Source organism: Crinia signifera, chromosome 2 (assembly GCF_055691185.1).
Source record: "Crinia signifera chromosome 2, ASM5569118v1, whole genome shotgun sequence".
NCBI classification, from domain to species: domain Eukaryota; kingdom Metazoa; phylum Chordata; class Amphibia; order Anura; family Myobatrachidae; genus Crinia; species Crinia signifera.
In genome coordinates, this window is record NC_139218.1 from 314,312,916 (window position 1) to 314,340,622 (window position 27,707).

The 27,707-nt window shown below is 44.1% G+C and overlaps 1 protein-coding gene across 2 annotated transcripts; it reads right to left on the reverse strand.

The window, feature by feature from the left end:
* Positions 1 to 9: 9 nt before the first annotated feature.
* Positions 10 to 27,707, reverse strand: ESD (esterase D). 2 transcript variants are annotated; one of them, XM_083168993.1, is made up of 10 exons: positions 27,577 to 27,707; positions 26,744 to 26,806; positions 26,135 to 26,205; positions 15,244 to 15,332; positions 13,055 to 13,153; positions 4,451 to 4,575; positions 3,789 to 3,908; positions 1,917 to 2,015; positions 475 to 642; positions 10 to 205 (listed from the first exon to the last, which is right to left on the reverse strand). In XM_083168993.1, exons 1-10 carry the CDS (start codon positions 27,613 to 27,615, stop codon positions 125 to 127), a joined length of 954 nt encoding a protein of 317 aa, XP_083025119.1. In that variant the 5' UTR covers positions 27,616 to 27,707; the 3' UTR covers positions 10 to 124. The 2 variants fall into 2 exon arrangements, with proteins under 2 accessions (XP_083025119.1, XP_083025120.1); XM_083168994.1 differs by lacking the exon at positions 27,577 to 27,707 and adding an exon at positions 27,155 to 27,524.

Sequence of the window (27,707 nt, forward strand, 5' to 3'; positions counted from 1 at the left end):
ATCAAGACATCCTCATCATTCTTTATTTGAAATGGATTGAAACAGCAATGACTTTGTATGTAAATGTGGATAAAGCATTGAATGTTGCTGTCAGTTCTGGACCAAGTTTATTCCTCAGAAAATCTTACGCATTCAGGTATTTTGCGTGATGTTTGATGTGATCATTTATAAATGTGGTTATGAAAAAGTAGCTGTGATCATATCCCTATAAAGGAAACAAAAAAAAATACATTTAATGAAGCATTATATACATTAACAATTGCAGCATGCAGGACACTGACATCTAAACATGCATTATAATGAGCCAAAACTAGAAATGAAACAATAAAAGGTGCAATATATTACACAGTCCATTCATTTTATTTACAACATGTTGAAAAATTATTTGATTCTTTATATGTTGCATTACTCTTTCAAATATTTAAAATACCTAAAAACAAGAGATTTCTTCATACATGTATCCGTAATACTTGCCTCTTGCAGTCTGAACACCACAGGGATCTTCTTCTCAGTGCATGCTGCAATAAAATTGTCTGGCAACAGCTGCCCGGCAGATAGGAACTGGTCATCTTTACCCTGGTCAATTAGTATATCCAGCTGTGCACCGGAATAAGCCTTCACCAGATGAGTGGCATCATAGGACTTGCAAAAAAGCAAAAGGAGAACAGAATTATGTGAGATGTGTCACAGCGTTATATCATATCCTGCAGTTTTAGTTGAGCACACTACCTCAGCTGGATGCATTATACTACTAACATTCTCTACCGGTTGGCCTGCAGTGCCGAGACCAATTTCAATAAAGGTATATAGAAATACAGAAATGTTTGGTCAACTAGTTCAGTATTTCATTCATTTTAATGATACTAAAAGGTAACACTGGTTAGACTGTCATCATTATGTGATACATTTAAGCAAAAGGTTTCCAGGTCCCACATTTCCTTGGATGTTTCTTGTTTCCAATTCTCTAGTAAGCTACATATTGTTATTTATTGTGGTTTTAAGCCCTTCAAAGTTCTCTATAGTCCTGTTGCTGAACAACACATCAAATCTATCAACCAAGCTCAAGCAGAACTCATACAACACATGTGCAATAGCAAGAGATGCATTGCTGGGAACTGGAGAAATCAGGAGGCTCTGGTCAATCCTCCATGGACACCTCCAGGTAAGTATGAAAAAAAAAAAAAAAAAAAAGGGTTGGGGGAGGGGGGGGGGGGGGGGGGACAAAAAAACCCCCAAAATATTCTGAAAAAACATGGTTTTCGGAATACACGGATAAGGGAGACCCGACCTGTATTGTGATTATGATGTTTTATATTACTATATTGATGCTTTTTATGGTGTGAAATATTGTTTATGTATATATTTGCTGCTTATAAACAAACTATAATGGCTTATTCAATTTTATGACCTAAATCCTCAGCCCAGTTATATATTTTTTTTCCGATGATAAGTTGGTCCACGATTGTCATAGTGTTTAGAGAGAACTGTGTGTTTGGGAAGCACTTTCTCACTTTAATCATTTCTGCCTGACCATTTACTAATATTTCTTATCTGCTTGCCTCACACAACCTACTTCTTTTTATAACCCCCTTTCTCACCCATCACAGATCCTGCAGGAACTGAGAAATTGGACGTGTCCCCTCTCTCCTTGTTTTTCTTTATATTGTATACGTGACTTTAAAGTGCAAGTGAACCAGATAATCAACATAGTAAAGCGCATTCACATTTGGTAGTTTGGGTGATGTTAAATAAAAGGGAGCCCCTGCTGCCTCTTGCATCTATCTGTTGAATGCCATTTATTGGAAAAAGACAAGTAGACTAAAAAACAAACAAAAATGGAGGAGTCCACATACAACAACACAATCGCAAAAGCAGAGAATTGTACTATATACATATTTTTTCATAAAAAAGCTCACCTCCCATTTATTGGCATCTGATCCCAAGTATCCACTGAAAGCTTTCTGGCCCCAGGGACATTGAACAGGATTACAAATGGGGGCAAATGCTGAGACGGTCTATTATAAAGAATACAATAAGGCAAGGTAGTAAAAAAAAAAAAAAAACTAAATGTATTTAGAAGCAGAAAAAAATGAACAAAACGGTTTGTCAGTACCCAAATGACAGCATTACGTACATCTCAGGGACTTAAAAGACATACAGTACTGTAGCTTGCTGGGGAAAAACAAAAAGTGCCCCCAGCACACTACAATGGAGGATCATTCCATGTCACGTCCCCAGGCATGACGCATTTCAGTCCCTAATCCACAGATCACTTTGAAATTTCCTACAACTTCACCTATACGCTGTGTAAATATGTGTAAGGCTCAACTGCAGCGCTAGAATATAATGACACATCTGTAAACATAGATTTTATAATTACATAACATTTGAAATGCAGAAAAAAATAAAAGATGTTACTATATTGATTCTCTTACGTGTGTACAATTTGTACTAGACAGTATTTATCCAAGTGCATCACAATTCAGATCTATTAATCATATATTTTTTGCTTCACCATTATCCTTTCTTAATTACTGAAACACAAAATACACTTTAGAGGATGCTACGGGATCAGTAGGAAACTTAAATCCATAGACTGAGTCATCCTTTCAGACATCAAGATACAGTGGATGGTTTAATTGTAGGATTACGCTCTTCATAAATACTTGTGGGCAGAGAAAACCAAGATGTTCTTAAACAACAAGATAAATGTCAGAGCTGGAACTGCTTACCGCTACTGTTTAACCCATTCCCTACCAGACCAGTACACACAAAGCTCTCCAAGCGGGCTAAGGCCCTTATTCAGATCTGATCGCAGTACAAATTTGTTCTCGAAATGGGCAAAACCACGTGCACTGCAGGTGGGGCAGATGTGACATGTACAGAGAGAGTTAGATTTTGGTGCGTTATTTTGTTTCGGTGCAGGGTAAATACTGGCTGCAGTATTTTTACACTGCAATTTAGATTTCAGTATCAACATTTCCCACCTAAATTTAACTCTCTCTGCACATATTATATCTGCCCCACCTGCAGTGCACATGGTTTTGCCCATTTTGAGAATAAATTTGTAGTGCAATCAGATCTGAATAAGGGCCTAAATGCAGGCAAGAAGAGAGTCCCACATCAAAAGGTTATTTAAAAAAAAAAAAAAAAAAAAGTTGAGGGTGCATAGTTGTTAATGACCCACATATCCTCAGTGCTCATTGTCTATTACATAATATGTTGTCCAGATAAGCACTTAGGGGGTATGCAATCCTCTGCCGCTATTCCCGACAGGGGAAATAGCAGTGGGGCCCTATTCAATGCTGTCTTTACCGACAGCATTGAAGAGGCATCTCGGCAGAACGAGCCCGACGTTAGAAGCAGTCAGGCCTGTTCTGCCGATAACGAGCGCAGATGGTCCCGATCCTGGGCAAAAATCAACAATCCACACCCGTTTTTGTGGACACGCTCCCTTTATGACGATCGGCAAGCGGGACATTGAATCCCGCCTGCTGATCTGCTGTGGGGCCAAACCGCAAACGGGCCTGGATCACGGCTGTCGGAAGGGATCGACAGCCGTGATCCGGGATTGCATACCCCCCTTAATGTCTAAATAATAAATCTATAAAAGGTTACCTGGCCGTGGTAGGTGCATCCAGATTTTTTAGATGAAAATTATGCCCAGAACCTCAAATGTGCTCAATGTTAAATTGCACAGCGTATTATAATTGTTCGGATTACCAGTCTTCTTGCAAATAGCCTTTAATAGTAACAATGTAAAAACAGAATATTCCAGCAAATCTTACCTTGTATTTTCCAGGGTTTTTTAATGAACAAATTAAGGCACCATGACCCCCCATAGAGTGCCCCAAAACAGACATCCTGTCTGGGTCTGTTGGGAAATTGCCATTTATAAGATGAGGCAGCTGCAATAAATAGACGGAAAATCACTGGGCAACCTTACATGTCTAACGTGTTACTATTCGCTTCATTGATGTATAATGTGTATTTACAGCTGCAGCACAGACACCAAACACTCTAACTCCTACTAAACAACAATTGCTTCAAGTGTGCATACGTATAAATATATGATACAATCCTCTGTGTATATGTAGCAGCCTGCCCCCTCCCATCCCCCCTCATAGCGCTCACTGGATCTTACCATTTATGGGGACAATTCAATTATGCACGATCATTTCGCTCCCATAAGTGCATCTATATGTCGCACTTACTGTCCTGGTACAAGACTAGGCTACAAGGAACGTGGTTTACAATGTCGGCAACAGCATGGAAATACGGTTGCAAGGACTTCTTGATCCCTCTGCAAGTAATTAAATTGGCCCCTATGTGCCTCTCCCTGGCTGCAGTGTTTCCCTCCCTCCATATAATGGCCAAGTAATATAATACAAATATTACATGAGTGTCATCTACTGGAGTATTCATATACTTAGTAAGGCCGGCCAGTTACCTCCTCCACAATGTAAGAGTACATTCTGTAGTTCGTTTTCCAGGGATCCTCTGTGGCATTAACATAGAAGCCAGCACCTGTACCAAAATCCCAACTTTCCTCCTCCCCGTCTATATTACAACCACCTATAATACAGAAAAGTAGACAATTCATACAGGAATTGTGTAACATATTACATGCAGAAAGGAACATTTATGCAGCATTGTCATTTGTTAAACCTTGCAAATATCAAAACAGAAACACACAGCTTATTCTAAAAAAAAGTTCTGCAATGATTCGATGTTTACTTGTCATCATCATCAGTCGATGTGACAAGTAAACATCGAAACGTTGCAGAACTTTTTGTGACCGTTTTTGATTACCGAATGCTGCAGTTCCTGTGTCTATAATTTGGGCTCTGCTGTGGAGTTTTGACTGAGGGCACCGGGTCATTATACATTATTGATGGGAGTGCCGCCTGCTCGCAGAAAGCGCACACAGTTTAAGTAAATCTCTGGATTGTATGATAAATGATGCTAGTGTAGAGTTCTGCAAACACAATATAGGTACACATTGTACATTACTTGAACCAATTTGCCAATAATCGGGTGCTCGGCCTGCTGAATTACATACTGGGTTTGAATGATCATTTTGGCATTTGTCCGATAACCTGGAGAATCCTGATCACAACCACCAGAAAATCTCGGCCTCAATCTCCCGATAATCTGACCACAGTTTCCACATTTTCCCATAATGTCCTCCAATAATCGCAGACTGTCAGGACGACCAACAACATCAGACAGTGTGTAGTTTTAGTAAGGAGATTGTGAGAATTGATTTGTTGCAGGTAATAAGGATATCTGCAATGTTTACTATCCAACTCTGCAAATGCCCTTCACACTTGTCCCCAATTAAACGCTCAGCAGTAAATTCATTAGATGGAAGCACTATGATTAAGCTTACATGGGAGATGGTAATGCTGAAACACTAGCTAACATTACACTTGATCTAGGATCTAGACAGGACCCAGAATAATTCAGATTATCAGGAAAAGGTAGGCATGAGGTTGTGTGCATACTGCACATAATGTTATGTAATAGCGAACACCATTTCTTACATACTGTAATCTGGAAAAACTGTGATTAGCTAAAACTGTTCACACATTACACAAACCACGTCACACATGGAATTAATCCAGCTTTATTCTGAGGCGTCAGAATCTCACAAGTTTTTTTTTTTTTTTCTGGCTGGTGTGATCAATTTAATTGACTCAACTGAATAGCCTTTCTTTGGCTTTGCATGGATACATTTGAATGTTTCTATTTGCATTACAGATGTAGGTGTTTGCCAGTACATGAGAAAAGCCCACCCAGATAAGCGAAGATCATTGTTTTACTTTATTATTGTTGGCTTAACCCCTTCCCAACATTTGACGTACATTTACGTCATGGCCGGGATGTACTTCCCGACACATGGCATAAATGTACGTCATGGCTTTAAACTGTCACCGCGTCTATAGACGCGGTGACAGTTTAAACATGTCTGCTGTCCCTGACAGCAGACATGTCCCTGCATGCCCAGGGGGGGCTGCGATGCCGCCCCCCCGTCGGCGATCGCTGTGATTGGCTGTTCAGTGTGAACAGCCATTCACAGCGTTTTCCTGTGTACCGGCGAATAACGTTAGCCGGTGACACAGGGATCGGTGGTGATTGGTGCTGTAAAGTACAGCACCAATCACCACGGGGTGTAAGGGTGACACTGGTGTCACCCCACCCGCCCCCAAAGGCCGTGATTGGTTCGTCGGACGGACGAACCAATCACAGCCATGGAGGGTGATTTAAACTAACGGTGACTGCACTGCAGACGCCATTCCGGTCTGGAATTGCGTGCAGTGCGGTCACCGTGCCTATCTGCCGCGATATATTGACCTGATCCTTGCAAATACTTACCTGATCACTGCTTGTAGCGTTCCTGGATCTTGTTACTTCTTGTGACTTCCTGTGTTGTGCTGTGCTGTGTTGTGCTGCTGCAGTGTGATAGATTTATAGATAGAGAGATAGAGAGAGAGAGATAGAGAGAGATAGAGAGAGCTAGTGACAGAGAGTGCTATATTTTGTGCTGCTGCAGTGTGATAGAGTTATAGATAGAGAGATAGAGAGAGATAGAGAGAGATAGAGAGATAGTGACAGATTGTGCTATATATTTTTTATATATATACAGCTGTACTGCGTGTGCAACTGACTGCTGCCCCCCCCCCCCCCTTTGTGCTGATCAGTATAAATTAACTGATCAGCAACTTTTTGGGGGCGCAGGGTTTTTTTTTTATATATATACCTGTCAGTGCTGCTGCTGCAGTGTCATAGAGTGATAGATAGTGAGAGATAGAGAGATAGAGAGAGATAGTGATAGAAAGTGCTATATTTTGTGTCTGCTGCCCCCCTTTTGTGCACCCCCAGCAACTTTTTGGGGGTGCAGGGGTTATTTTTTATATATATAACGGTCAGTGCTGCTGCTGCAGTGTCATAGAGTGATAGATAGAGAGAGATAGAGAGAGATAGTGACAGAGAGTGATAGAGAGTGCTATATTTTGTGTCTGCTGCCCCCCTTTTGTGCACCCCCAGCAACTTTTTGGGGGTGCAGGGGTTATTTTTTATATATATAACTGTCAGTGCTGCTGCTGCAGTGTCATAGAGTGATAGATAGTGAGAGATAGAGATAGAGAGAGATAGAGAGAGATAGTGACAGAGAGTGATAGAGAGTGCTATATTTTGTGTCTGCTGCCCCCCCCCCTTTTGTGCTGATCACTATATCTGAGGTGATCAGCAACTTTTTGGGGGTGCAGAGGTTTTTTTTTTTATATATACCTGTCAGTTGCTGCCAGTTGCACTGTCAGTTGCACCAAAGGTTGTGCACCTGCTGCCCCTCACTGGTAATCAGTGTCGCATCACTGATCACCTTTTTTTTTTTTTTTTTGAGGGTGCTGTGGGGTCTTTTTTTAATTTTTTTTTTTTTTTTTGGATCAAATTCCTGTTGCCTTTGAGCGCTGTTCAGTGACGGACGTTACTGACCAACATCTGTGCTCAATTTTTAGCGCAGGACCTATTTTTTTTTTTTTTCTGCACTACATACACACTACACACTACATACTACATTGAAATAAAGTTTGTACCCCCCCTACACTATACACGTGTTGAAACATTTCACTACCAGAAACACAAAAATAAAAATGGCATCCCAAATGTCATCCCAGTCATCCAGAAGAATGTATTCAGTGGAGGAGGCATATGCCATGCTTGCCTCTGACACAGCCAGTGAGGCAAGCGGGGAATTTGAAGGATTCATCTTAAGCTCCTCTTCCTCCTCTAGTGATGAGGGACCCCCTCAAAGACGCCCCCGTAGAGCAGCTGAGACCCCCCCCCCAATAATTGATCTCGTATGGACCCCACCACCAGACAATTTTGAGCCCCAGGTTCCTGAGTTTTTGGCCATCCCAGGAATCCAATTTGATTCCACAGGTCTCAGAGAAATTGACTTTTTCAAATTATTTTTCTCTGATGATTTTATAAATTTAATGGTGGACCAAACTAATTTATATGCCCAGCAGTTTATTGCTCAAAACCCCACGTCATCATTTGCTAGGTGGACCCCTGTAGATGCAGTAGAGATGATGACGTTTTGGGGTCTGGTGTTTCATATGGGCATAGTAAAAAAGCCAGAAATTAGGCAATATTGGAGTACAGATGTTCTGTACAGCACCCCACTTTACCGTATGGCCATGACCCGGACTTGTTTTGAGTTAATCCTTAAATTTTTGCATTACAACGATAATGCACAGTGCCCACCCAGAGATGATCCCACCTTTGACCGGCTATTCAAAGTCAGGCCGGTCATTGATCATTTCAGTGCCAAATTTGAAGAGATGTACATCCCAGATAAATTCATTTGCATAGACGAGTCCCTTATACATTTTAAAGGAAGGGTTAAATTCCGCCAGTACCTTCCCAGTAAGAGGGCAAGGTATGGCATAAAAATGTATAAGCTGTGTGAAAGCACCTCAGGGTACACTCATAGGTTTAGGGTATATGAAGGGAAGGATTCAAGAATTGAACCGCCAGAATGCCCCCCCTCCCTCGTAGGTGTTAGTGGAAAAATTGTCTGGGATTTAGTGCACCCCTTCCTGGATAAAGGTTATCACCTCTATGTGGATAACTTTTACACTAGCATCCCCCTGTTTAAGGCCCTTGGTTCAAGAGGTACAGCAGCTTGCGGTACTGTGCGCAAGAACCAAAGAGGCCTCCCAAAAACGCACATTGCCCAAGTAATGAGAAGGGGTGAAAGCAGGGGAATATGCACCGAAAATATGTTGTTGTTCAAATATAAGGACAAGAGTCCTGACACTTTTTGGTCACACATGAGGCATTGCCGTACTCGGGAGAAATTGGGGCACAGATTTTGGGGTGCTTTTTCTCCTTCATACCTTCTGAAAATGAAAAATTTTGAGCCAGAACTGCATTTTTGTGTAAAAAAATGTAATTTTTCATTTGCACAGCCCAGTTGTATCAAAATTGGTGAAACCCCTGGGGGTTTGAAATGTACACTATACCCCTAGATGAATTCCCTGAGGGGTGTAGTTTGCAAAATGGGGTCACTTGTGGGGGGGTTCCACTGTATTGGTGCTTGGGGGGTCTTGCTAATGCGACATAGCACCCACCAACATTCCACCAGAATCTGAGCTGCAAAATCCAAAAATCACTCCTTCCCTTCTGAGTCCTGCCATGCACCCAAATGGTATTATTTGGTCACCTGTGAGGCATTGCCGTACTCGGGAGAAATTGGGGCACAGATTTTGGGGTGCTTTTTCTCCTTCATACCTTCTGAAAATGAAAAATTTTGAGCCAGAACTGCATTTTTGTGTAAAAAAATGTAATTTTTTGATTTTCACTGCCCAGTTGTATCAAAATTGGTGAAACCCCTGGGGGTTTGAAATGTACACTATACCCCTAGATGAATTCCCTGAGGGGTGTAGTTTGCAAAATGGGGTCACTTGTGGGGGGCTTTCACTGTATTGGTGCTTTGGGGGTCTTGCTAATGCGACATAGCACCCACCAACATTCCACCAGAATCTGTGCTGCAAAATCCAAAAATCACTCCTTCCCTTCTGAGTCCTGCCATGCACCCAAATGGTATTTTTTGGTCACATGTGAGGCATCGCCGTACTCGGGAGAAATTGGGGCACAGATTTTGGGGTGCTTTGTCTCCTTCATTTCTTGTGAAAATGAAAAATTTTGAGCCAGAACTGCATTTTTGTGTAAAAAAATGTAATTTTTCATTTTCACTGCCCAGTTGTAACAAAATTGGTGAAACCCCTGGGGGTTTGAAATGTACACTATACCCCTAGATGAATTCCCTGAGGGGTGTAGTTTGCAAAATGGGGTCACTTGTGGGGGTTTCCACTGTATTGGTGCTTGGGGGGTCTTGCTAATGCGACATAGCACCCACCAACATTCCACCAGAATCTGAGCTGCAAAATCCAAAAATCACTCCTTCCCTTCTGAGTCCTGCCATGCACCCAAATGGTATTATTTGGTCACATGTGAGGCATTGCCGTACTCGGGAGAAATTGGGGCACAGATTTTGGGGTGCTTTTTCTCCTTCATACCTTCTGAAAATGAAAAATTTTGAGCCAGAACTGCATTTTTGTGTAAAAAATTAAATTTTTCATTTTCACTGCCCAGTTGTACCACAATTGGTGAAACCCCTGGGGGTTTGAAATGTACACTATACCCCTAGATGAATTCCCTGAGGGGTGTAGTTTGCAAAATGGGGTCACTTGTGGGGGGGTTCCTAAATTTTAGCATCTTATGGTGCCTAGAAACCTACATTGTGCCTAAAAAATAATCTCATAAAAAGGAGGCTCCAAAATCAAGTAGGTGCTCCTTCTATTATGAAGCCTGTGGTTTGGTCAACGTGCACACTAGGGCCACATATAGGATATTTATGAAAACAAAAGAATTGGGGGAATCAATTTTTAGTCACATTTCTCTAGTAAAATCTACTGTGTTCCTTAGAAAAATGTATTAAAATTGCAAATCTGCAAAAAAAATGAAATTTTGAAATTTCACCTACACTTTGTTTTAATTCCTGTGAAACACCTAAAGGGTTAACAAACTTCCAAAATGCTGTTTTGAATACTGTGAGGGGTGCAGTTTTTGAAATGGCATCATTTATGGGGGTGTCTCACATACAAGTCCCTCAAAGTCACATCAGAACTGAACTGGTCCCTAAAAAAATCAGTGTTTGAAATTTTCTTGAAAATTTGAGAATTTGCTATTCATATTGTAAGCCTCCTAGTGTCCAAAAAAATTAAAAGGAAGTTGAAATAATGATGGAAACATAAAGTAGACATATGGTCTATGTTAGTTATTAACTATTTTGAGTGGTATGATTATTTGTCTCACAAGCAGAAAATTTAACATTTTGCAAATTGCTAAATTTTCCATTTTTTTACGACATTTTGGTATTTTTCACAAAAAAACACAGACTGTATCGACCCAAATTTACCACTAATTTGAAGTACAATGTGTCACGAGAAAACAATCTCAAAATCACTGGGATAAGTAAAAGCAAAAAAAAGTTATCCCCACTTAAGTGATACATGTCAGATTTGAAAAAAAGGGCTCTGTCAGGAAGGCAAAAACTGGCTGCGTCAGGAAGGGGTTAATGCTTACCACCAAATGCTGCACTTACACAGCGGATTTGTGTGGTAACAGTGTTGCTTCACCACTTAACCAGCTGGTTATCGTTATCTTATAGTCAGGATGGGAACAAACTTATAGGCACGTGGCGATTTCTGGGCACTTTCTAAGTGATCTGGTGTAGGGGCCATTGCAATCACGATGCGCTGCCCTGCAAATCGCCATCAATGGGTATTAATGTCCAGCATGCTGGATAAATCTAGTTACATCGCTGGTCAGGGCCAGTGTGCTCACTGGAGAACGCTGGCCCTGAGAGATCGCTCAGCACACATTGCCGACACATAGCTGTGCAGCGCTGTGTGCTGAGCGATCTTGCAACATTGCTGAGACCGCTCAGCAGTCGTCCCATGTGTAGGCCCCTTAAGACAGAGGCCCAGATGCACTAAGTTTCAAAAGTGAAAGAGAAAGGGGTCTGATCATCGGGGCTTACAATCAAAGAGACTAAATAGGGGAAAAACCGCAGAGGATGGATTTGAATGTTAATGATTTAATTTTTCTTATTATATATAATCAATAGCCCTTTCTGTAAAGAGCTGTAGGTATTAGTAGTGTTTATGGGTGAGTAATACAAATAACAAAATAAATAGGACCTGTATGTGTTATGCATATCTGTACTGTCACTGCTTAACTGTACCTACCCGGCTGTTGCACAACAATCCAAGCCAAATTCCTAGTATGCGCAAATATACCTGGCCAATAAAGCTGATTCTGATGCTAATTTCTCATTATCCCTGACCATTAAGTACCACGAACCATGACAGTGAGGGGACATCAGGACTGTCTCTGTAAGATATGTGCTTTCTACGTTACAATGGTCAGTGAGCAGCTGGTTCAAATCAAAAGGTGAAAAGGAAAATGATTGTTAAATGAATCAGGAGAAACTCTGTAAACACTCACATTTACTTCTACGCAAATCTAAGCAAACGTACATTCGCCAAAGAGGAACTTGCTCTCTGCCTCTGCTGTTTTTCCTGTCATATGTCACCTGACCTTAAAAACACTCACTAGAAAATAATGCTTATTCACTGCCAGACTTGGATAGAAATAAATGTAGGATTCAGAGTAAATAAACTACAATTTTCAGTGATTGGTTGTCAATTTTATATAAAAATAAATTATATATGTTGAGGCGGTTAGAGGCAGAATCCAGAACGATCTGCTTTCCTGGAGGGCCGCCCGCTATTCAAGAGCCTTCTGGACGTTCCAGGAGAGCAGGACAGGTTGGCTTATTCTCAATGTAGGGCCTAAACCAGATGTTCGCAGATGGTGTTATATACACCACCATTTTGTGATACAGTAGCACTAAGCATCATAGCCTGACTGATAGGCTGCAGCAGTTTGGAGGTTTACCGAAACGGGGGAATGGCTGCCCCATTATATAGGAATACAGAGGCCAGGGTCTGCATCTTCCAAGGCAGATTTACTAGCTCTTGCAGCATTATTACACCAGACATTGAGCAACCTAGTTACTCATATGTCTAACAGTCCCATATATGATCTGCAGCAGATCAGGGAAGTCGGCAGGAAGTATCTATTGACACAAGACACCTCATGCAGCATTAGCATATTATTGCACAGCCGCTGCGTACAAAGATGCATTGGCTATGTGATCTGCGTTCATCACTGAGTTAGGCCCTTAGTACAGCCCTGTAATAAGTAAAACTGACCATGACATGATTTAGCATTTAATATATTAACTGCACGCACGCACTACCTTGACACCTATATATCTGTTTTCTTTGGATACACATCACCAAGCAGTCAATAAAATGGGAACCTAATAACGAGATCTTTCCATTAAGTGTCGGTTCTCAACAAAGCAATAACATAGCTTCTTCCTTCAACACAGCTTAAAAAATACAATACGTACGTGGGCTGGTGTCAGGTGCCACCACAATGAGCCCATGCTCAGAAGCAGCTTGATGGTAGGAAGCTTTGGTGATGAAGTTCTGCTCTGTGCATGTTAATCCTGCAAATGAGAATTGTTAGATTATTATTTAGACTCATTTTAACTGATGTACCATAGGAGGCACAAAGTCAATGACATTTCCTAATATGTAAAGCTGGCCATACATCAGAACGACCAGCATCAGATACGAGTGGTCTCACGATTTCCCTGGGAACTTCCCAGACACACACGACAGATCTTGTGTGTGCCCGAGATGCTTGCGTGCCCCGTGGCAACGGAGCTTGGCGGGGGTCACCGCTGCCTCCCCCGCTATCGCCGCCAGTCCCCCTAGCCTCCTGCCCCCCCCCCCCAACTGGGCGTCGTCTCCCTGAAGCGGAGACGGGCAGGGAGATGCTGCCCAGCCGCCGTGATACTGGGATGTGCGTGATACGCACGTGCGTCCCAGTGTCTACCGCCGGTGTATGCCAGAGATGAGACTCTGGTGAGCACTGGGCAAAGATAAAGCCGGCTCCATCTGTATGCCTGCGCGGGCTGGTGGCACCATAGCAAGGAAACCAAGTGTAGGGTCTTTCTGCAAGTGGCAACCAGATGGTCACGTTCCAACATCAATATCAATTATAATTTATACTATACCCACACAAACAACAAATAATTTTTCCAGAAGACCTTTAGGTCCAGAAAATAGCATAGAGATGTTCCCTCATACACTACTGATGCAGTCGCACCCAACAGCCCTTCTCAGCACACCAGGTGCTGTGTATCTTGTACTCTTCTCATCCTGCAGATAACTGCTTGCCACGTGTGTAGGCATTGCGACATTGATAACCCGCACAGTGCCGCTATTAGCAGTTGTGTGCATACGCAACACAATTTCCTATGGAAGCTGGTTACACACATGCCTGTGGACATTCGCAAGCCAGTAGTGGTTGCCACAGATAGTATCTAAGCTCACGTCATTACACAAACTAAACAATCGGATGTGACACTGCTTAACAAAGTGCACTGATGAATTTGATACATCTGTATGTGAATGAGTGTGACTGTGTACTAATTGCTATGATAAAGCAGCTGCTGATTTTTATCACACCACGTTTCACTTGCTTCGTCTACACTTAGCTGCTCAGGAAGGTCCACTAGTGCTGCTTGGTGTATTGAGGCTTGTGGTATGAAAACAACCCACTGAATAACTGAGGGGTACTCTGTGTCTATTGATTCCCTAGATGGGAATATCTGGCATTAGAACCCCTCCCCCTAAACCACAGGATTTTCACTGAAAGAAGGGCCACATCCATTCAAAGATGGGACTCTCCTCTTTCAGGGTGCCACTCAGCTTATTGAAGGCAGTGTAGGACTACATAATATTTTCAGTAGTACAGGGGTGTTCTCTAGTAATCAGACCTAAGGGTACCCCTGTTTCTGCAGGAGTCAGTATATGGGAGGTAATCACTTTTGCTGGATTGTAAAGAACTACACAGTAATTTGTCTGAAAGGGGCATAGCTTAATGACATAACCATCCTAGCATTTTGACTTTATTAAGTCCATTCCCGGGTCGTAGTGACTGCAACTATAAGGGTAGACTTTTAGGAAACCCCTCCTCTCCCTTTGAAAGACTGAAGTTCCCCACTGGTGTTAAGAGACCATGTGGGAAAAGCTTAGGGGCAGTCCATCATGCCCGTTAAGAGCTATGCACACCCACAAGATGTATTAAGAATGTGGCATTAGGCCACGCACACTTTTTGGGCTTCGCATAAGTGCCCTGTTTCATTGTCGGCACCCTGCCCGCTGTTCACCCTACAGTATGGGCCAGTTTATAAGCAGGCACACTGAAAGCATGTGCAAATTGTGTAATTATGTAGCTGTGATATTCACTACTGTGTTTAAGTTATGATTTTTTGCAGTCTATGTCAGAGGAAGCCATTTTAATTTTCAAACTCATTATTTAAAATAAAAATTTCAAATCAATATGTACAATATTTAATCCTTCATAGGTTTTCCTTCACAGTACTATAATAAATATGGTGCAGGAATAATTGCAGAGGCAAAAGAACAATTCCAAAGACACAAAAGAGGACAGTTAGACGCGTAATCATTCTCTAGTATATTCCCATCTCTCTCCCTAATTCAGAGCACAATAGATGAATCAACGCACCTGAGAGCCAATACACAACTGAGCATTTTCCACTCTCAGCCTTAGGGGGCAGATAGATCCCAAATCTCATTTTACACTTCAGTTCAGTGCTGTTGAAACACAAAGAAACACTTTAATACAGAACTGAGCCAACAGTAAATGACTGATTTCCTTTTTGTTGGGACTTCTATGTGCAAAAGAATTGTATTCTGTTAAGCAATTAGACATTAATGTAATTTCAATAAATGACATTAATACATTCTCTTCACATTACAAAAATCACAAACAACATTCCATAATTAAACAAAATGAATACATAGACTCTATCAAAGTGACGCAATCCCTCACCCTGTGTACTGCACTCTATCACCATGCTACCCTACCCCCATAGCCTAATCCTGACCATCATACCCTGCAGCCGAACTCTTACCAATCCCCGCCCCTGCAGTCTATCCCTAACAAACCCCACACATATACACACAAACACTCTTTTTTTTTTAAATTCAATGATTTTTATTTGATTTTCAGAGCATTTTACAACTTATACAAACAAACATTAAAGCATTGGGATAAAAGAAAATAAAAGAAGAAGAAAAGACATATGAGAACAAAATGATTTACAGCTTTTTGTTGGTGGGGTATTTTCTGCTCCACAGTGACAACATTTCCGAATTTATGTGGTGGCGTTTAAGATTGATGTTACAATTGTTGCAAGTATCCATGTAAACAGGCAAACCGATCTAGCATATCCTATATTAACGGTTTAACATTGGTGATTAAGATGCATATCAATATACGTACAATAAAAGAGATACAGGCTATAATCATTCTTGAGTGCGTGACTCTACTTCTTGGTGTGTGGTATTGGGGAGTACTCCCGTGTACATGCTCTCTTCCCCCCTCATCTCTCCCATGTATGGTCAGAACATGACTGGACATGCGTTATATACGGCAAGGTTTATACATCTGGTTGCATAAGGGGTGACTCTAGCCACGGGTCCCATATTTTATGGTACTTTTTCTCTGAGGCTCTGGATGTGTACACGAATTGGTTAAAGAAAGCCATTCCCTGTGTGTAGGGCCCTCTGAGGCCATCCATTTCCTAGCCACGCACACCTTGGCCAGAGTACATAAATTGACCGCGTATTTCATCATATTTTTGTCAATACTATCCACATCCATAAACGACAAAGCACAGAACCTTGGAGTGAAGATGTTACGGGGTATGCCCGTGGACACCATTGACGTAATTACCTCTTGCCAGAAGGCAGACAGTATTGGGCAGCTCCACAGGAGGTGCCAGAACGAGCCCTCATGTGACTTGCATTTAGGACACATAGAGTCATTTCTACCTCCCATTCTACATAGCCTAGTGGGTGTCAGGTAGACCCTATGGAGAATGTAAAGTTGGATCTGCTGGTATCTGGATGAGGTGGTTGATATGCGTGGGCTCCCCAGGGCCGACTCCCAGTCCTCCACCGAGATCGGGCCAAGTTCAAGCTCCCATTTGGCCTTCAAATGAGGCAGACCGGGAGCATGTTGTGCTGTTAAAATGGCTGCGTAGAACCTGGAGATCGCCCGAGGGGGTCCACCGGACACCAGCAGATTTTTAACCGGTGAAGCTTTGAGTTCTGGGGGGCTCGTAGGGAATTGCGCCTGACACGCATGGCGGAGCTGGAGGTACCGATAGAAATGCGCATTTGGCACCTGGTATTCATCCCTTAGCTGCTGGAATGATTTAAGTACATTGTCTGCATATAATTGGCCGTCTGTGGTGATACCCCATGTGCCCCAGACCTCACGTAGCTGGAGCCCCAGTAGTTCGGGAAGTGCCCTGGTGCCATCGAGGGGGGTGTCAGGGTCAAGTCCAGACGCTGAAAGCAAGCGACCGGATTGTCGCCAGATCATAACCGCTTATTTAAACAGTGGCATGTCTATTAGTTTACTGTTGTCACTTAGTAGGACATGTAGCGGGGACAGACCTGGTAGTTTATGTGTGACAAGCAGCGAGGGGAGCTCATCTGCCGAACCCTCGCCACACCAGTTGAAGAGATGTGCCAACTGTGCCGCTAGGTAGTATAACCGGAATGAGGGGACCGCCAGACCCCCACCCTCTCTTGTCCGCATTAGTGTGTTTAATTTAATACGGGCCCTCTTTCCAGCCCAGATAATAGAAGAGAGCAGGCCGTCCATTTTCTTAAACGTCTGAAGGGGTAAGTATATCGGTGCATGTTGTAGTACATACAGGATCTTCGGCTGAGCCGTCATTTTAATAAGACTAATTCTTCCTGAGACTGTCAAGGGCAGCTTGCCCCACACTGAGATCCTGTATTTTAGATAGTCTAGCTGTGGCTGGATATTTAGTGGTATATACTGGGATGGGACATTGGATACATGTATCCCTAGATATTTAAAGGAATTCACCCATCTTAGTGGGAGGGTGACCGCGGGGGGTTCTGGGATGTCCCCTTGAAATGGGAGTACACAGGACTTGTCCCAGTTTATTTTAAGACCCGAGTACGTGCCAAACTTGTCTATAACATCCAGAAGTGGAGGCATAGATGTGGCATAGTCAAAGATGAATAATAAAATGTCGTCTGCATACAGCGCTATTTTTTCTTCTAATCGACCCACCCTGCACCCTGCAATCACCGTAGAATCCCTTATCAGGCATGCCAGAGGTTCTATTGCGATGGCGAATAAGGTGGGCGACAGTGGACAGCCCTGCCGGGTTCCCCTACCTAGATCAAACGGAGATGACATGTATCCATTAACAGATACCCTGGCCCGCGGGGAGGCATAGAGTAGGCGAACCCATCTGATGAAGGAGGGGCCAATACCCACCTTTGCCAGGGTGAGCCAAAGGAATTCCCACTCGATCGAGTCAAACGCCTTAGCGGCGTCTAGCGAGACCACTATGGATGTATTGGCGTCCCCGCGGGGGTTCTGCAAGTGGGTAAACAGTCTGCGGAGGTTGATCATAGTCGACTTGCCCGGCATGAAGCCGGTCTGGTCAGGGTGTATGATCTTGGTGATCACAGTATTGAGGCGAAGTGAGAGGATTTTGCCGAGGATTTTAATGTCTATGGGTAGGAGGGATATAGGCCTATAGGATTCTACTGAGCATTTATTTTTGTCGGGTTTCAGGAGAACCACTATGGCAGCTTCCATCATAGATTGGGGCGGGGAACCGTGGGAGAACAGGTCGTTGTATAGTTTTAAAAGAGTAGGGGCATAAAAGGAAATGTGTTTCTTATACAAATCTATAGGAAGACCATCCAGGCCTGGTGCTTTACCGGCCGGGAAGGCCCTAATGGCTACCTCCACCTCCTCCACTCTGAGGGGCATATCCAGGGTCTCCATGTCCGCTGGGGTCAAGGTAGGCATAGCAATCTGGTCCAGATAACGCTGTATAGCAGAAGTGTCATGTGTTAGTTTGGAGCTATATAGGGTTTGGTAGTAGTCTACAAATTGGCCGGCTATCTCAGGAGTTGTAGTGTATAAAGCTCCCTGTGAAGAACGGATCTCACATATATTATTATTGGTGTTCTCTGCGGCCGCCAAGCGGGCCATGTAGCTACCAGGCCTATCACTGAAGGCATACTGGGAATGTTTAGTGTATAATATTTTATATTTGGCCTTGTCCCCAAGGCATTCTAGCCATGCCTCTTGGGCCACGAGCCATTCACGCCTAGATGAGTCCAGACCGTCCTCCAAATAGGCAGCCTCACGTTGTCTGCAGGCATCCTCTAGCTCAGTTTCTGCCTTTTTATAGGTTTTTTTGAGGGCTACAATTTTTTGGATCAATGTTCCCCTTACGTGGGATTTGAATGCGTCCCATATTATTGTGACTGGGGCAGTATCCTTATTTAGCTCTAAAAATTCTTTCCAGGCGGACATTAATTCAGCCCCTTCTCCTAGTCCCGTCAACCAGAATTTATTCAGTCTCCAAAATGACTGACCCCTGTCTCCACCCATCTGAACATCTAGAGTTAGGGGGGAATGATCCGATATGCCTCTGGATTCGTAGGCAATGGAGTGGATTTTGGGGAGAAGGGTCTGTGACACCAGGGCCAGGTCGATTCTAGAAAAAGAGGAATGCGTGGGGGAGAAGCAAGAGAACTGTTTGGTAGCGGGATGCTTATGACGCCAAGCGTCGACTAGCCCCAAACCCTCTATTAATGCCCTGAATGGTCTATGGCCCGCTCTTCCAGGGGTTCCTGATTGACGATGAATATCTAGAGTTGGATCTAACACATTATTGTAGTCGCCCACACTTATGATGGGCACGCCCGGGAACTCGGCCACAAACTCCGCGGCTTGTTTGAGGACTTCGGCGGAGTATGGAGGGGGGATGTATATAGCGAGCAGAAGTAGAGGGACAGAGTGGATAGTACAGAGGATTAGGACGTATCTACCCCATTTGTCAGTCTTCACTCGCTCCATTTTAAAAGGGACATTCCTACGTATGAGCACTGCCACACCCCTTGATGAAGGTGTATAAGAGGAGTGGTAGAGCCAACCTACCCATGGTTTTTTTAGGGACAGGACTTTGGTGCCAGTCAAATGCGTCTCCATCAGGCATATAATGACCGATTTGTATTTGCGGATTTGACCGAGCACCAATGTGCGCTTGACTTTGTCGTTAAGACCCCGGACATTCCAGGACGTGATTTTAACTAAATTCGGAGCCATAATTTAACTAAAATACATAGACCCATGGCCAACCTGTACATATATATCCTTTCGTCTGCCACCACTGCGCGTGGCACAGCGTAACGCCACCAACTGTATATGTCTGTAATATTTTAAGAAAAAAGGGGGAAAAGAAAATGGAGAAAGAAAAGTGAAAGAGTAGAGGTAAAAAGAGAAAAAGAAAAAACAACATTTGATGCATTGAGAGTACCTTGCATCTAACCCAACCACCCCCCACCCTGCATGCCTCCCGGAACTGCGACATACTTGGATCCCTAACTAAACAAAAACCCCTTATGTGGATAAGAGAAGCCTATCCACACCTTCTATAAGTACCAACAATTTTAAATTCAAGATTTAAACACAAACTATTAATGGAGGGCAAAGTATACAATGACTATCAGGAACATTTAGCAGGTATTGCCCGCTCATAGTTATACATACGCTCTGTCGTCTTAGGATAGTTTCTGTTGCGACACAGGTATAACAGTCCCGATCCCTAAATATAGTCAGGTGTATACAGTTCCAGCAGTAACTTATTCATTATGGCGTACAAACGATGGGCAGCCAGTAATTCAGGAGTCATCTAGGACGGCCCGCCTGGCCGGTCTTGCAGTGTCCAATCATGTTGACGCTTCCCTCGGGGTAGCGAAGAATTTGGATTCTCCATCCACGAGCACCTTCAGTCTTGATGGGAATAACATGAAGTATGGTATATTCAGCTCCCTCAGCCGCCGTTTAACTTGTGCATATTGAGCTTGGCTCTTCTGCACCTCCACCGCGAAATCTGGAAATATAGACACTCATTGGCCGTTCCACTTCAGCAGACCTTTGGTTCGGTTTACTCTTAGTACAGTGTCTCTGTCTCTGTAATGGAGGAGCTTTGCAATTAGGGTGCGGGGAGGGGCCCCAGGGGGCAGGGGACGTGTGGGCACTCGGTGCGCCCTCTCTATCGAGAAGAAGGGGGAGAATGCATCTGCTCCATATGTGTCACGCAGCCATTTCTCAATAAATTCTTCTGGATGTTGGCCCTCCTCCTTCTCCGGGAGGCCCACTATGCGGATATTGCACCTCCTCAGGCGTCCCTCCATGTCCTGGAGCTTGGTCTGAATGGAACTGACCTGGGATGAGAGGTCCGAGACCTTGTCTGTGAGGGGCGAGAGTTTATCTTCTAGTGTGGACGTGCGGGTCTCCACCTCTCCCACTCTCTCTCTGACCCTCTGCAGATCATGATGTATGATGGATAAATCTGCCTGCACCTGCCCAATTTTATCCGTCAGCCTTTGTTCACTAGAGGTCACGGCCTCCAATACTCGTTGCAGGGCCTCCGTCTGGTTCTCAGGTGTTGAGGGTGTGAGATTGCATGGGGATGAGGCCCGAGATGGGGGCTGGGAGGTCACTTCCGAATCGGGGGTCTCCACGGCTGATCGCGGGGTTCTGGCAAATCTCTCCAGCTGTGTAGCTGCAGAGCTGCGGTTATTCTTTCCCATAATAGTTGTAAATAGGATATATGCTTTATAGGTGTAGGAGAGCGGTGCAGATTAGTAAACTTGTGGGCTCAGAGAGTCAGATCTGAGGAGAGGGGCCAATGGTATTTGATGAGGGTTCTTAGTGTCACAGTTCAGTGCCCTGAGCTTCAGCAGGGGGTCCCCAGTAAGTGGTGTGCTTAAAAAGCAGTGAGGAGTCACAGCCAGGCCCCGGTATGGCTCCTAGGGAATATATGTTGCTGCTTTACTGGTTCTGCTGGCCAATGCAGCGTTAATTATCCCCCCTGGGTAGTACTGAGACCAAGTATGTACCTGTGGCTGGGCAGGGAGATGATTCCTTTTTCTTGTGACTGTCCCACCCTGCAGGGATAATGGCGCCGGGGTCCCCACTCTCTTCCTCTGCTGTGTGATCTTATTGCCTCCTTCTCTAATGCAGGCTGAGTTTGCTGGGATCAGGGTAGGTATTCTGAGCAGGTAGGAGTGTGTCACCAGGTATCTCTGCCCAGGTCTGGAGCGCTTTCAGCGCCTGTTGTGCCGGATGGGATGCCTGTGTCTCTTATAGAGAAGATGGCGGCGGCGTCACCCCCTCCTCCGCACCCCCACTCACTGTTACAGTCACTCGCTTCCGTAGCCTTCTAACTGGGCATCGACCGCCGGTGCTGGAATGTGCGTGGCCAAGCGGGGATATCCAGCTTCTTGCGCCGAGCTCTCCGTCCCAGCCGCCCGCTCTCGCGTCTCGTCTCTGTTCACGAGGCGCGCGGCAAGATGGCGCCCGGACTCGATACCGCTGGCTTGCACGCTGTCGTTCAGGAGGGTGGCTGCTGGGCGTATCTGGGTTTTGCTGTTACCGGAGGGATGCAGGGAGGATCCCACACCCGTGCCGTCGGTTTTAGCCGGTGTTGAACGTATGAAGGATCTTTTTCAGGATAGTTGAGACGGGTGCTGCTATCCGGCACTACCGCTCACATGCTCCGCGAAGCCACGCCCACACACACACAAACACTCTTACCCACAGAGTCCCACACATATACACACAAACACTCTTACCCACAGAGTGCAGTCTCACTGGCTGGGTGACCCTGCAGCAGCCTCTGTTCTCCCTATTGCACTCAGGCTCAGCACCCTTCTGAGAACCGTGTAGCTCTGCCCCCACAAGTCCCTGAACTCTGCCCCCCACCTGAATCCCCTGTAGCTCTGTGACCCCCCCCCCCACCCACCCCCCCCAATGAGTCCCATGTGTCTGAACACCTGAGCTAGGGCAGGGGGGCTGCCAAGTGAGGGGCCGAGCAGCTGAGGGCTAAGTGGGGTGTCTAGCATTGGGGCTCGGGGCGGCTGTCCCCTTTGACCATCCCTGTTGCCGGGCCTGGGCGCTGCACAAGGACCTCCTCTTCTTTAAAACAGATCAGACCTATTATACCCATTTCTTCAGTTAGTGACTGTGCTGATTATATATACAGTACCTCCCAACTTGTGATGAACAGAAGTCAGGACTCCTGCACACGCCGAAGGAGTGCGTCTGAAATATGGGGGCGTTGCCTAGCAGCCAGGGGGATGTTGCTTATGTTTTGATTCTCAAGTGAGGCCATGCCTTGGTTTCCCCCACTGTGGAGGCATGGCCAGCGGCTCTGTGAGCAGCTGCCCATGCCCCTCTGTCTCCAGGAATAAACTCTGTGCGCATGCTGGGCAGGGGGGACTCCCAATTGCCCTCCCCCACTGCAGGACACTGTCGGCCCACGGTGATGCCCGGGACTATCCCCCCCAAAAATGGTCCAGCAAAAATCGGGTACAGTTAGGAGGTATGAATATATGGTACTTATGTATTATCTGGGCTTCCATGTTAAATACACCCCATTTTTTCATACCCCTACTATCCAAATACGCATGGAGTTGATTTTATATAGTGTGGCGAGCGCAGCGAGCCACCGTGCCCGAAGCGTGGCGAGCGCAGCGAGCCCCGCGAGGGGACGCGGTCTCATAAGAAAAACGGGAGCCCAGATATTACATAAGTACCGAATATATACTGTATACAAATCAGTGAAGTTACAAACTGTGGGAAGTGGGTATTATATCCTATAACAGAAGATAGTACCTGGGGGCACAATGATTAGAGCCAGGCAGGTTAGTATAGCACAATGCACTGAGATTCCACCAGGGGGGCAGCTGTTACCTCCCCCATGCTGGGTTCCACTATGTAGCCTCTGATGTTTCGTTATCTGCTCAGTATCTCCCCCATCAGTACCAATAGAAAGTCTTTCTCCGGGGTAATTAAATTGCTGTCAAATGGTGCAAAATTCCATTGCCACTGCATTTAAATGCAGGCAATGGCAACATGTCTTCACCCAGATGACTGAATGTCATCCTGTGTATGCCCCTCTGTCACTCTGTGTAAGTGCACACTGTCAGCCCTTGTGTATACCCCTCTGTTTCTCCATGTATACGCACCTCTATCACCCTGCATGATAAAAAAGGGGTGTGGCTTGCACAGATGGCACATGCTTTGAGGACACGCTCTTGTAATACGACCACGCCCCTTTTCTGCAGCACAGAATGCACAAACATACCTAGTGCAGCTTACCTTTCCCCCTGTGCTATCATGTCCATCCTGTCATTGTCTTCTGGATGTGTTCAAGCATATAGACTATTATTTAATGTATTATACAATTTATACTGTACATACATATTTAAATTACCCCTAACAGCCAACCCACCATATCAGGGGACTTCAAATGGGGATTTTTATATATCCTGTTCGGATTCCATTACAGTGATATCCTCCTTTGCTAATGAAGATAGGTAAGTGTCCACTGTAAATCTGGGTATTGTAGAAAAGTCCTACAATAAAGCGGCTGGTTGGAACTCAAATAAAGTGCAAATGCTTAAAGTGGCAGTTAGGGGCAGGTGGGTATGCAGCTCCTGACACATTTCGCTGTCACTAAGGGACAGCTTTTTCAAAGGTAAACGTTTGCCAAAAGGAATGGACATTGAATGCATGAATGGTCCATCATGCGAAAACAGCAGCACGGTCCAAACGTAGTCAGGTGACTGAACTGGGGAAAGTACACATACAGTACCACCTTGGTGCACCCCGGCACACCACTTCCAACGGGCCCAAAATTAAATTGCACATCGCACATTCCGCAACCTGGATTTCAGCTTTTATATTATCAGGTTTAACTGTATATACTTTTTAATTAAGCAAAGAGAGGAAGAAGAAATTTTCTTGCTTATTTGTAATAGAAATAATACGGTCATTGGTCATTTAGACTGCTAATCTATATGTACAGCTTTAAAACAATTATTGCTAATTAATGGGCACAGTTCTGCATTAGACATGATACTTTCCCCTCGCTTACATAAAACCACAAACCTCAGTAACTACTAATGCTGTTTCTGGTGTAAATTGGGAACATTCACTTTTGTTCTCGACAAACATAAATACATATATTACCAGGCAAGCTCCTGCAGTAAGAGTAAATGTGTGTTCAGTAGAGGGTTTGCTTCCTAACAGGCACAGCGTAAGAATCCCAAGGAAAGGTTTTGCTTCATGCTAATTTGTAGGTAAATAATAGGGTAATAGATGTGTAGCACATGGAAGAGAAACAGCAATCCAACAGCACTTCTACTTCTAAACAGAATGGGAAATGCACATAACACAATTAGTATGTAACGTTCCAAACAGCTGCTGCAATTAGGGTTCTTGCCTTTAAAGTAGTAGTATGCATTAGTGTGTGTATGTGTGTCTCAGGGAAAGTTGGCAAATATATGGCCAAGGAATCATTTTTGTCACCAAAATGTTATGCCACCAAGATGTACAGTACTCTTCCCCCATAAAATGCACAGGCAAGTAATATTTGGTTTAATCATATTCTTGTCTTAACATTGTCATGACAATGGAGGAACTTCACAATTGCCTTTATTACAGGTGTCTCTATCCTATATAATAATACTTTTTACACACACATAAAAAAAGAGCCAAACACAACATGCCAATTCCTATAAATGTGCAGCTGGACGGTGAATGAAAAGGGTGGATGGAAGTAACACATACAGTACAGTACTTCTGTGACCTTTTCACGAGAGAGAGAGAGAGAGAGAGAGAGAGAGAGAGAGAGAGAGAGAGAGAGTGCTATGTCCCGCACACGACAATTCTCATGGTAAAGACTGTTGTACAATAACAGACACAGGGCCAAATGTACTAAGCTTCAAAATTGATAAATTGGAGAGTGATAAACAACCAGCCAATCAGCTCCTGCCTGACATTATTCAAACACAGTCTGTGACATGGCAGGTAGGAGATGATTGGCTGGCTATCACTCTCTATTTTATCACTTTTGAAGCTTGATACATCTGGCCCAATAACAGCAATCTATACTGGGTGAAGCTCCGGTTTTGTCCCTTTATAAATCTTAACATCTATATAGAAACTACACACAGCAAAATCACCACAGTGACTAATATTAGTTCCTGGCATTTCCTTTAAATGCCTATAGGAGGGCATAGAACTATTGTGGTGCATTTGTATGCATGGATGCACTGTAATAATAGCCTATGGTAACATCTACAGCACGGGTGGCCAAACAGTTCATGTTTTTCAGGCAACCTGTTTATCTATAGTAGGAATGAATGCATAATTTTTTGGAAATGTGACAGTTAGTAATGACTACAGCTGTGCACCAGATAGATTTGGAAAACGTGGACCGGACTGGCCACCACTGACCTACAGTATTTACCTGTCATGCTCAAACACTTTCTGGAATCCCTCAAAGCACTTATTGCTGGAAATCTGTTTCAGCGCCATATTCTGTTGAAAAAAAATTATATCAAATTTTTTTTTTTTTTACAAATTTCTCAAACTAGAAAAATCGACAGATAATGCCATTTACCATAGAATATTTGCAGCTAATAAACGTGTGTTTTCGGGGGTTAGCTACAAATATTAGTTATCCCCGAATGTACCTAGGAGGGACTGCAGCAGGAATCTCCGATACCTGTTGCTATCCCTTCTGCCCCTGTACCAATATTGGGCAGCATAGCATCGGCTCCTGGGTCTTTCGCCACTCTGAGATGGCGGTAGCCCATTGTAGCCGCATGTGCATACACCAAGCACCCAGCTAAACAGTTCACAGGGACAGGGTACTTCCAGAGCCCCTGTCCCTGCATCTACATACATACCGCCGAAAGGATCGCATATTGCAATGCAATCCTGGGCGGTAGATCCCACCCAGATCACATTTCTATGCTATCTCATAATAAATGGACCCCATAGTCTTTCAGTTAAGGGATACACTGGTTGGTAGCTTTAAAGCATGGCTTGGTTGCAACTAAATTAAAGAACCTACCAGTAGATTCTTGTCCACAGTACTGTAATCTGCTGTGTTGAAACTTTTTTGCTTCTTTATACACTATGAGAAAATACAATACAGGAATAAAATACTAGTATAATAAAACTACAAAATAATAATAAAAAAAAATATATATTTTAAAAATATATGGAGAAAAAAGGGTTAACATATGAGGGAACATCTGTAATTACAGATTATTTCCAGAACATGAATGCCGGTAACCAGTATTATCACTTATTACTGACAAACACCAACAAGACACAGAAGGTGACATCTCCTTAATGTCTGATTTGTTCACTTAATTTGTTTTCAAACTGAATAGAAAAGTCCTTTGCACTTGAAGATCTGCGAGCAGAAGCACAGGGTATGGGATTCACATGGAGCAGTAACGCCTGCATCTATATTTACCTCCAGCTGCTAGCTTCCACCACTGACTCTTTATTACCCCGGGCCTGGGGTAGGTGTGTGCAGCCTATACAGGGTAAGTGACCCTGCAGCTGATCAGGGGCTACCCGCTCCAGAGAGGATCCTGCCAGCTGACATGCTACAAGTTGCAGTTCCACAATAGCTAAAGCCATGCTTATGTAGCATCTTAATTATATGGATTACTTGTGGCTAAATGCACTCTATGCAGACTCATATTAATAGGAGAAACAGCATGGGAAAGCTCAGGGTGCAGAAAATCAAACTGTCTGGCTGTCACCACTGACACAGTATTATACACTTGCGCTCAGCCCTCCGCCGGTGACATGTAACGGGCTGTCTATATATCACGGATCCCTCCCTGCTCATGCCGACACAATAGCACCTAGCCACCTAACTCTGCCTACCTGCAGCACAGCAGCAGCACTTCGGAGCCGCACTAGCATTCACACAAGAACCGAGCGGAGGATAGGAAGGACGCAAATTCCATCCAGCGCCACACTGCCCTCTACAGGTCAGGAGGGACTTTGCGTCTAGG